The 12,164-nt window shown below is 36.0% G+C and overlaps 1 protein-coding gene across 1 annotated transcript; it reads left to right on the top strand.

The window, feature by feature from the left end:
* Window positions 1-205: 205 nt before the first annotated feature.
* LOC107009833 lies at window positions 206-1,237 on the top strand. The gene is made up of 2 exons (XM_015209160.1): window positions 206-858; window positions 1,159-1,237. The coding sequence occupies exons 1-2, from the start codon at window positions 206-208 to the stop codon at window positions 1,235-1,237; spliced, it is 732 nt and encodes a 243-aa protein (XP_015064646.1).
* Window positions 1,238-12,164: the final 10,927 nt, after the last annotated feature.

Raw genomic sequence — 12,164 nt, 5'->3', positions numbered from 1 at the left:
TTTGGCTGATCATCTTGCATAAAATCCCGTTGATAAAGAGTATGAACCACTTAAGACTTATTTTCACGATGAAGAAGTTACATTTGTAGGTGAGGATATTTCTGAAGCGTATCCAGGTTGGAGATTATTCTTTGATGGAGTGGAAAATCATCAAGGTAAAGGTGTTGGATAAATCTTAGGGTCAGAATCTGGTCAGCACTATCCCATGGCAGCTAAGCTACGATTCAATCGCATGAACAATATGGCCGAGCACGAAGCTTGTGTTCTTGGTTTGAAAATGTCCATCGACATGAATGTCTATGAGTTATTGGTTATAGGAGATTCATATCTTTTGATTCACCAAGTTCAAGGAGGATGGGCTGTGAAGAACCCAAAGATTATACCATACGTACAATATGTGCAGAAGTTGTGCAAAAGATTTCGTAAGATCGATTTCAGACATACTCCCAAAATGCAGAATGAATTGGCCGATGCTCTTGCCACCATCGCTTCGATGATTAAACATCCAGATATAGATTATATTGATCCTCTAGATATAGAGTTGAAAGAACATCTAGTCCATTGTTCACATGTTGAAGCAGAACCAGGGGGTTTGCCTTGGTTTTTTGATATAAAGAAGTATTTGGAGTCTGGAACTTATCCCGAAGATGCTACGTCCAATGAAAAGAAGTCGGTACGTTGTATGGCCCTCAATTTCTTTTTAAGTGGAGAAATCCTGTATAGGAGGACTTTTGATTTGAGTCTTCTCAGATGTGTCGATGCTGTTGAAGCTGCAAAACTTATTGAACAGATACATGCTGGAATTTGTGGCACGCATATGAATAGGCTCACTTTTTCAAGAAAGGTCCTTCGAGCCAAGTATTTCTGGATGACTATGGAGAATGATTGTTGCAAGTTTGTGCAAAAATGCCATAAATGTCAAGTGCATGCTGATTTTATCCGAGTGCCACCTCACGAACTTAATGCTATGAGTTCACCTTCGCCATTTGTATCTTGGGGTATGGATGTCATCTGTCTGATAGAGCCAGCCGCTTCTAATAGACATAGATTTATTTTGGTTGCCACTGATTATTTCACCAAGTGGGTGGAAGCAGCTTCTTACAAGTTGGTGACCAAGAAAGTTGTGGCTGATTTTGTTCGCAACAACATGATATGCAGATTTGGAATACCAGAATCCATCATTACTGATAATGGTGAAAATATCAACAGTCACTTGATCAGAGATATATGCGAGTAATTTAATATTACTCACGGAAATTCAACTGCTTATCGTCCTCAAACGAACAGAGCTGTAAAGGCTGCCAATAAGAAATAAAGAAGATCCTGAGGAAGATGATTGACAACCACCAAGGTTGGCATGAGATGCTGCCATATGCTTTGTTGGGTTATCGAACGACTGTCAGAACATTGATTGGAGCCACTCCATATTTGCTAGTATATGGAACAGAAGCAGTCATATCTGCAGAAGTTGAGATACCATCCCTAGGGATCATCCAAGAAGCTGAGTTGAGTAATGCTGAATGGGTGAGCAAGAGAATTGATCAGTTGACATTGATCGATGAGAAGAGAATGGTTGTCGTTTGTCATGGTCAGTTGTATCGACAAAGAATGATTCATGCTTTTCATAAAGGAGTAAGAGCCAGAATTTTCGAAGTTGGTCAGTTGGTCCTTAACCAAATTTTTCCTCATCAAGACGAATACAAAGGATAATTCGCGCCAAATTGGCAAGGAACCTACATGGTTCGCAAGGTATTATCTGGAGGTGCTTTGGTCCTGTCGGAGATGGATGGCACGGCATAGCCGAAACCAATCAACTCAGATGCTGTCAAGAGATACTACGTGTGAAGCTTCAGTTTGCATTTCTGTTATTTACTTGTAATTATTCTATTTGCTTGTATTTGTTTTGCTTAAATTTTTATCCCTCTTTGTAATGAACTACGTTCGACCTGAATTCTCAAGAATGAGATACGTAGGCGGGCTATATCGGCCTCGGTCAGTTTCTTTGTAATTTTTCTTATTTTGCCAACCTTTTAGGGGGAACTATGTTTGACCTGATTCCTGCCTCAACGGGATACGTAGGCGCCACAAGGGTTCGGTCATATCTCTCATAAGAATTCTATTCCTCTTTACAATAGAAACTGGGACGGAATTTTTGAGAGGGACAAAAAAATTCTCGAGAAGAAGATGCTTCCTCAGCAAGTCAAGGCTGAAGATATATCGAGATTTACATCTGGGACAAAATTTTTGATAAGATCTCAAAAATTCCGTGATCTACTCAGTTACAGTGGAAAGATAAGCAAGACAGTTAACTAGGACAGAAATTTTGAGGATGACCTCAAAATTTCAGCATGGGTTCATCTACAAGTCCGGAGTGACTCTGGAAACTCCCCAGCGAATAATCAAATAAACCTCGAAGCATTAGACTCAAAGAAGTTTGTTAAGCCTGATATGACAAATCTTGGCAATGACCCTTTTCAGATACTATTTCTTGAAAATTTATTTCTCTTCAATTTTTTCCTTTTACGTTTCATTTTTTTTGGCATAAAATATTTTTTCTTATCTATGAAGATTCGGGAGGTCGGGAAATCAATTGAAAATAACGGAATAAGAAGCAAACAACTGAAGAAATCAACATAGATTAGTTTGTTTCTAAAACTAACAGTTTATCTGTGGACGCAGGTTAATAGCTTTGCTATGAAATCAGCAAATTCTTCCGATGGATGAATATGGAGAAGTCAAAGGAGGAGAAAACTATCCCAAAATCAATAGTTTTACTAAAAGCACGAAGCATTTTATATCGCTTATGTCGGAAACTTGGGAATATAAATTGTTTATTTCAATCAATTTCCGACAACATGAAATTTATAGAGAACGTCTAGCTAGATCCAAAGGTGAATCAAGCAAAAATCTCAAGGAAGAGTTTACGGTTTTCATAAAGGACGTCATTTGCATTATAATGTTGGATATGATATTATGCATTACTCGGAGGGGTCAATTATTTTATTGTCGATCAAGACGATATACTATCTGGAAGTCGTTTTATCGATATCATCATTGGAGACGATATGATTATCCAGAAAGCACCCAAAAGATCACTATGCTGCTCGATTGAAGACTATCTTCATTTGGTACAAGGATGACATCAAGGCCAATATTCATGCATCACAAAAATTCATGCTCCGCGAGTCAATATCCATGCATCGCGAAAGATCATGCATTGGGAGTCATTATTCATTCATCGTGGAGGATCATGCATCGCGAGTCAATATCCATGCATCGCGGAGGATCATGCATCGTGAGTCAATATTCATGCACCGCGGAAGATCATGCATCGCGAGTCAATATCCATGCATCGCTATAGATCATGCATCGCGAGTCAATATTTATGCATCGCAGAAGATCATGCATCGCGAGTTAATATCCAAACATCGCGAGAAGATTTCATATCTCGCAAAAATTTATGCATCGCGAGAAGATTTCATGCCTCGCAGAAATTTACGCATCGCGAGAAGATTTCATACCTCGCAGAAATTTATGCATCACGAGAAGATTTCATGCCTCGTTGAAAGTTATGCATCGTAAGAAGATGTCATACGTCGCAGAAATTTACGCATCACGGGAAGATATTCATGCCCCACAAGAAGTCATGCACTGCCAGAAAAGGAAATAGTGCATCCCAAGAGAAATATTTATCCGTCGGCATCAACTGCATTCTTTTATTTTGATGAAAGTAAACAACATGAGAAGTACATCGACATCAAGAGAAGCATTAGCACCGTATCATCTTTCATTAATGTTGACATGAGCATGAAGTGTACATTGACGTCAAAAGAAATATCAACATCGCAATAGCATTTATTTATTTTGACATAAAGTGAAGAGTACATTGGAGATTACAATGCAAACACAAGACATAGACTTTATTTGCTTTACGTCAAACCGATCGAGTTGACGTCAAATGAAGAAGGAGACCAATTAAGTGTCGACACGGTAAAAGACACTATCTCCCATTTGAATTGCATTTTTAAGCTAACGAGTTTTGTCTCAGTCTTTGTCGAGAGCATCCGAAAGGATGAATTCTCCGGAAAAAAAAATCACAGGTGCGGACGACATCAAAAGGGATGCAGCACAACTTGGAACTTTTTCTTAGCAGCGAACTGGAACATATTCCACAAAGGAGTGTCAAACTCTTAGGAAACGAGCAGAGAAGCGACTTCCACCACAATCAAACACACCCCTATCAGAAGGCATGCGGGTCTTTTTTTGGTTTTTGTCAGTTTCGGTTTCACATTTGTATTATGATGAATTGTGTAGTTGATTTATTTGAAGTATGATCATATATATCTACATGTGATTAATGTGAAAGTATGTGTTGCTCTATTAATATTAGGTGATCATGTGAGACTATGACTATGTCCTTATGTTTGTAGTCTTAGAGTTGATGCATGATTCTTCCTACTTGGCTATGTGAGTCTTGTGATGGTTTATGTTGATGATTCTATAGAGGTGAGTAGGATGACTATAAAGTATACTTAGTTGTCACTATGTGATTCTGAATGTTACGCTATATGTGATAGGATGATAATGAAGTGTGTCTTGTTTTGGTAGACCTATGTCCGTTACTTGATACATGAATAATATGAAAATGAACATCTTTACTTAGTAGGCTTATGTATTTTTGTCTTGTATGTGTATGAATGAATGTTGAATGAAAGTCTAGGATCGGTAGACCTAAGATGGTTCCCTTCTGAGTATGACTAATACGTGGAACCTTCTAAATAATAAGAAGGTTTAGAATGAGATATCCTTATATATCTTGAGTGGCAGACCTTGCGGACCCCTGTTTTATTTAAAGAAAAATATTTTTTATAAAGTTTTTGACTTTTTAAAGTCACCCCTTAATTTTTTAAGAAAAATCAAGAAAACTTATCTTTCAAAGATTCAAACAGAAAATCGATTTAAACTTAAAGGGGATTCAGGGATTCACATTTATAAGGTATTTACGGCACCTAAAATATTCGCTAAATCGCGATTATCCGGCAACTAACCTGCTTGGCTAAAATGTCTAACTTAATTCTAAATTGCAAATTTATTTAGGTTTTTACTAAAAATGAAAAATTAATCTACTATCTAAGTGAAATTTTTGCTTACCGAGGTTCATTATAATTATTAATATTATTATTACTATTTTAAAATCTGTTTAGACTTGATTGATTTAATTAAGTTGAAATAAAACGGCGTCTTGCGGGGATTTTTATTTTTCAACCCTAAGACTACAGATATTAATAACAAAATAAGCACGCGGCAAAGTAAAGGGGCGAGAGAGAGAGAGAGAGAGAAAGTTGAGTCCAAATCCGATTTTTGTCCGCCTGGACGGGTATTCGTACCCATTTGTTTTGGGTTTTTGAGCCATTTCTATTCGTACATGTCCTAAACTAATCATACAATAATTAATAAATGAGAAGACGACAAGGGCTTAAGCCAAAATAACAAAATACAACTTCTGAAAATAAATTTGAGCCTTTTAGCCCAAATTCTTCGACTCTATCAATTCTTTGTGTTGTTTTGGCTTCAGAATATGTCCATCGATTTTTTAGGACTGATTGACTCGTTAGAGTAGTTGGAGCCTTCACGACTCTATCGAGACGCAGGGAATAGATGAGAGTGCTTGGCAAACTCTGGCGATTCTTTAACATGCAAAATGATAAACCAATTATCGAATTAATACTATGGTGGGAAATGAACTGACAAGATAAGAGCAAATAGATTAATATAACTATATACGCTAGTCAACCACTAACGATACAACACTTAGAGAATAAGTTAACAGAGAAACTGACGAAAGACTTAATATATTCAGATCTGTGAAAAAAGACAGCGACGGGATAGAGAGTCAAAAGGGAACTAATACACTTTCCAAAAATTTAATAATGTGAGAAAATAGAGAAAAAAGCAGATTCAATGATCTCAAGCTACTGAGATCAGACATGCTAGTTAGTTAGATAATATCCGACAACATGAAAAGAAAATGATATGGTCCTATGAAATGAGCAACCATTAAATAAAAAAATATGCCAACTAATTTATCAAGCAATTATCAGGGAATAACCAAGTAAGACTATATTAGATCAGTTATAACTCATGCGAAAGAATAACTAAATCGATAAGATACAATTATCATTCAATTGTTTATACTATTTGAGATAGCAAAAGCTTTCATTTTGAAGAAAACTAAATTCACTGAGTCATTATCAAAATAAAAATACCATCAATCATAAGCTAAGACAAATTATGAACTTAATATTTCTAAATCGAGATAAGACATGTTGAGGGGAAACAAGAACAAATTTCATGAAGAATAGTAGAAAAAGATAAAGATAAAAGAAGCATGCTAAAAGAGATTATATTTTGACTGCAAATGGCAAATATTTCAACTAAAATTAGACAAATATAGAAACCACGACTTGGTTTACGCATGCTTCACTATTCGGTAGAATAATCATAAGCCTTGCAAAAATGAAGGAGATACACCAAGAGACCAACTAAGTCATAAACGAAACAACATAAAAGTTCATTATCAATTAATTCTTTTTGTTATTTTTTTCATGCTTCTATTTTGCAGAATCTTCAAACATAGATAAGAGAGGGGTTTAACATTTTTCCACAATTTCAAATGGAGGGAGAAAGTAGGCGTAGGCATACTAGAAAACCATATTAAGCTTCGAGATAAATTCACATGCCGAATCATTCATTGGAAACCAAATGAAAAAAAATAAAAATAAATAAATAAATAAATAAATAAAGCTCAACAAAGAAAATATATATCATGTTTCACCTTCTTACAGACTCACCACGATCAAGAAAATGAAACAAGAGGGATGAGACAGTTTGACACTAAATCAAAATGACAACTAAAACAAAGGGAAACAGTAGATTAAAAGAAACAACATAGCCAATAAGCAGACATTCCATCAATTAGAACTAACTGATTTATTTATCTATTCATAATGTGAAAAAACAGGGAATATGCAGCCGATAGAAGTCAAAATCACCTATAGAAGAAGATTTTAAAGATTTATAGCTGAACCACTACTTTTGCAGCAGACTTTTCTAACAGTAAGAAAGTGAACACCCGGGACCAACGACAAGCATCAATTAAAACGAACACAATAACCACACAAACTAAAATATATCAGTAAATCGCAGCTAATAAATGAGTTGAAAACTTCCCCAAAATGCTAGCTCGTAAGCAGGATAGAAAATTTTTGAATGAAAGCTATAGAAGGACAAAAAATGAAAACCACCGGTTCAAGAGAGGCAGGATAAAATGGATAATGACACAGATCAAAATAATATCATATCCTTTCGGACGAGAAGAAACTAAATCATTTAAATGATCGTCTTATGTAGACTCAGTCATAAATAAATTCGCAGATGAAGTACTACAGTGTAGATTACCAATAAAAATCCTTTCCACATTCGACTAAAGAAAAAACTAACACCAATCCACTCCAAACAGAAAATGTATGTGAAAATTATTCGAAAGATATCATTAGCTAAAAAAATTGTCAAATTCTAGCACATGACAATCGAAAATAAGCTAACCCATTAACGGAGAAAAGAGACGCACCCCATAATATATCATGTATAGGACAACATAGAGGGAATATGATTTAAATGAGATCAAAAGGGAATTTACCTCTTTTTGGGCAACGAACAAGGCAAGAATGAGCAGAGCCGACTTCCACTACCAACTTCGTACTTTTGCGAGCTCGAAAATGCTACCAACAGAATGATAGTAAAATTGGGTCCAAAATATCCTACTTATGGTTGTCAAACAAAATGCTTTCGAATTTCTGTCTCTATTTTTCTTTTTCTAGCCCCCAAATAAAAACTCTCTGTCCTTCTTGGCGAATAATTCCCAATCTAAAATTCTGATTTTGAATATCTTTTCCAATCCGAAAAAAAACCTCTTCATTCGAAGAAGAAGAGACTATATACATGGGCGAAATACTAGGGTTTGATTTCTCGGTAGGAAGGAGTAAAAATTCCCGGTCAAAGCCCCATCCCAAATTTCAAAAACCCAAATTCATTTACCCAAGTAGGGAGACACCTTTTCCTTGAAAATCTTCCCAATTCTGGAAGCGGAAAGGGGAGAGGGACGGGTGAGATGATCCAGAGATCCTTGTGAGCAACGTGGATCGATCTCGCGCTATCAAGGATGATTCTGTGTAAACTTTTGCTGCTATGAAAGTACAATTTGAAAGCGACGGGAGGAAGAAACAAAACCATTGTTTTTTCCCCCTCAATGCTTTTCCGTTTGTCATCGTCTTTTGTGTCTGTTTAGGCTCGCGTGAGGGACAGTGAGGCGCGTATCAACTGGGTAGTGTCGAATATGCATTGGTTTCTTTATCACTGGTTCAGGTGGAGATGAGTATGCAGGGGTGAGGTTGCTGGCTTTTGTTGCTGTAGCGCGTGTTTGGATTGCTGTTGCGTTGGCGTTCTGGGTAAAGAAACTGAAGAAGGAGGCAGTGGAGGTCGGGTCCAGAGGGGGGAAAATCTAGGTTGACTAGAAGAAGAGAAAGGAATGGGGACTTTGAGAAATTTGAAAGCAGGCTGGGTTTGGAAAAGTATTGGTATTGGGTCTGGGCATTTTTGATGGGTGGCTGAGTGGAGTTCGACCTTTTCTGTAATTGGGTCTAAAGGAGTAAGGGGCTATTGATTTAATGTTGGGCTGCGGAAAATTGATAAAAAGGCCCAAAAATGTTCTTCGAATGGGTTTAAATACTTGGTAATTAGATGAAATGAATTAATATAGATTAATTAAATAAGTTCCTTGATCTTAACGAAAAATAAATAGCAGATTTAGTTATAAGATAAATAATCAAAATGTAAACTATTATACGACTAAACTAACTAGTAGAAATAAAATCCTTGAGACATTTTTTGAATAATCATAATAATATACTAATTATATACATAATTATGTAAATTATAGATATTGTCTAAAAATTATAAAGGTGATGAGGTCAATTTTAAATAACTTGAAAAACATTTTAACTTCACAAAAATCTAATTATTTTAAATCGTCTAGAATTAAGAAGCTCGTTAAATAATTTCTATCAGGAGGGTCAAAATTACGTGTCAACAACTATCCCTCGCTTTACTCAGTTGATGCAAGAAATTCGAGGAAAATCAAATTGACCAAGCCAATTTTGATCGACCACATATTCATCTTCGGGAGAGGAATTCGGTACAGACTTTAGGAATTATGATCCAACCTCAGAAAATGGGTTTCCTACATATCTCAGGCTATATGAGAATTCAAACCACTTGTAGTTCGATACGCTTGATTTAATGCACGATTTTGAAGAAATTCAAAAGCCACCCCGATACCGAATTATGAAGGGACCAAAATACTCGGGAGTAAGATTTAAGAGCAAATGTTGAAATACAACCGAGTTTTCGACACTGAGTCCGCCTACATATCCTTGGACCTTCAGGAGTAAGACTGCTTGTATTTTGATTCAATCGGTTGAAAAGGAAATCTATTATGCTAGATAACCTTTGGCTAGATGAGCGACACATTAAGTCGAGTATGAAAAGGAGGATTGCAACCTCATAATTAAGAATTTACACGGACATAATTTTCAAAGCTCTTGGTGCATCGTCTCTCAGATTGGAAACTTGCTTTCGATAGATACCAAAATTTCTGGATGCAAAACTGAAACCAAGAAATCTAAAGAAAACCCACATGCCTTCTGATAGGGGTGTGGTATGTCCGAAAAACCATCATGTGCATTATAGTGTCCTCAGATGCGATGAGGACTCACCAATCTTCACTTCTTGATAAGCATTGGAAACTCCACCGTTGATATCAGCTCAAAATCCTACAGACCGTATATGGACAACATGTTGGCAATATTTTTTTCTTTACTAGAGTTCTAGAGTATTTCTTAAGGATATTGCGGTTTTGATTTGGAAGAATGAATTCATATAGGTATTTAGGACTTATATATAAACATAAAATGCCTAAATTACCACTATGTAACCTCCTAAACACTTATTTGGACGTTGAGTGAATTTACCAATTAACCCTTGCAACCTACAGTGAAGTTGCGCAGGTGACAATCCATCAACGACTTGGCCATAGATGGACCGTTTGCCCACAAAAGGACCATCCTGTTTGGTCATGGTTTGGGACAGTGACTGTCCGTTGGGATCTTGATCTCCCTAGGCTAATTCTTGACTAACGACTCCCATTGACAGGTCGTCGACTCGCAAAGGAGCCATCATTTTCCTCAGTCTTCCTCAAGGACCCTTGTGTTGTCCTTGGTGATGTTTTCCCAAACTTTTGCGACCCGAATATGATAATATGCAGGAACTCCCATATTAATTTCATCCAAACCAAACACATAAAACTTGACAAAACATGCTAAGACACACAAGGTCGTTTCAGGGCAGTTCCTTAGAATTATTTCCATATTCTTAACATGTCTATAAGTCTTAAACAATTAGAAGATTTCATTCTTCAAAATCAAAACCCAAAATCCCTTAGAAATTCTCTAGAACTCCATTGGAGCCAAAACATAAGGAAGGGCTAGGATTGGAGAATGGAGTGGATATTAGTCATCAAATTGGAGGATTAGCTTTATTTAGGTCTGGTTTTTTATCCTTGAAACCCTATTCATCAAGGAACCCATATTCAATAAAATTTTCTAAGGTTTTCAAAAATGAATTGTCCAATTTCATGATCTATCCATGGGTTCTTACATTAAAGGTTTTAAAGCATTTTATATAGATTGAATTGTTTTAAATCAGATTGTTTTAACTCAATTAACCTATGAACTCATGTAATTAATGAATCTTAGTTTTGGCTACTTTATGGGTTTCTTGATATTGACTTAATGCTTATGAATTCTAGTGTAGTTTTGTACGGGCTATTGATTGATGTAACAATTGCATTCAATTGATATGTAGGTTGACTTAAATTAATAAATATATATTTAATTGACCTATATTCACTGAGTATCATAGTTTCTATATCGATTGATGTTCATGGCCATGGGTAAGGGCCTTATGGTATTGAATTGGATGATCTAGCATTGTATTGAAGTGTTTAGAATGCATTGGTGGTACACTTCCCTAATCCTCTTTATTTTACGTTAATTATACTTAAATTATGTTGTGATTGGTTTAGTCTACTTATTGTGGCGGTGCTATGTGCTTTACTTGTAATTGATGTGGCCTTATCGGCGTTACTTTATGTATTATGATAATCATGGACTTGTCGGCACTACTTGAAGTACTATAATGATTTGTGAAGTTTATTTATGTGAATTATGAACATATCTATCTACATGTGAAGTAATGTGAGAGTATGTTTTCATCTATTGATATTAGATAATCATGTTAGGCTATGACTATGACTTTATGTGTGTAGTATTAGGGTTGATGCAAGATTCTTACTAATTGGTTATTGAGTCTTATGATGGATATATTTATGATGTTATAGTAGTGTATAGGGTGATCTAAAATTTATGGCGGTTGTGCCTATGTTCTTCTTAAATATGATATGCAATATGTGATAAAGTTAAGGCCTAGTGTGTCTTGGGTGGTAGACTTGTGTCCTTTATTTGATACATGTATGAATGTGAATATGAGATGTATTGACTTAGGATGCCAAAGCCTCTTAATCTTGTATATATGAATGTCATGAGACCTTGAATGATTTTAAGAGGGCCCTTTATGTGAAACCTTCAATCTAATGGTAAGGTAATGAACCTTGAAGTCGAAAGTCGTAATGGTATCCTTCTTGAAATGAATGATGAATTTAAGGTTGGTTGGATGGAATAAAATCATAGAAATTTTAAGTGAACCCATTATGATATTCTTGTCTCCGTTGTAAGGTAGTTTGAGTGGACCTCTTTGGCAGGTAAATGTTATTGGGTTATGAATTTGATATAGAACCCCTTTATATAAATATTTAATGTAAACTACTCTAAGAAGAAAACGGCTAGCACCAACTGAGTATAGTAAGTGAAGTAGCTCTAGTTAATGGATTAGACTAGAGTACAAGGAACTCCCTTCATATTCCCTAGCCATTTGCCTACATGGGATGTGTCCAAGTTCTACCATTGGCTAGTAGAACACCCTCTATCAGA

Source organism: Solanum pennellii, chromosome 2 (assembly GCF_001406875.1).
Source record: "Solanum pennellii chromosome 2, SPENNV200".
NCBI classification, from domain to species: Eukaryota; Viridiplantae; Streptophyta; class Magnoliopsida; order Solanales; family Solanaceae; genus Solanum; species Solanum pennellii.
The sequence above is the reverse complement of the archived record's forward strand: the minus strand, read 5'-3'. Positions and strand labels throughout refer to the sequence as shown.

Excerpts from the sequence above, each read along its gene's own strand:
- LOC107009833 (XM_015209160.1), top strand. The coding sequence starts at position 206 with ATGGCAGCTAAGCTACGATTCAATCGCATGAACAATATGGCCGAGCAC. Across the intron at positions 859-1,158 it reads AGAAAGGTCCTTCGAGCCAA|ATTTGGAATACCAGAATCCA; the intron begins GTATTTCTGGAT and ends CATGATATGCAG.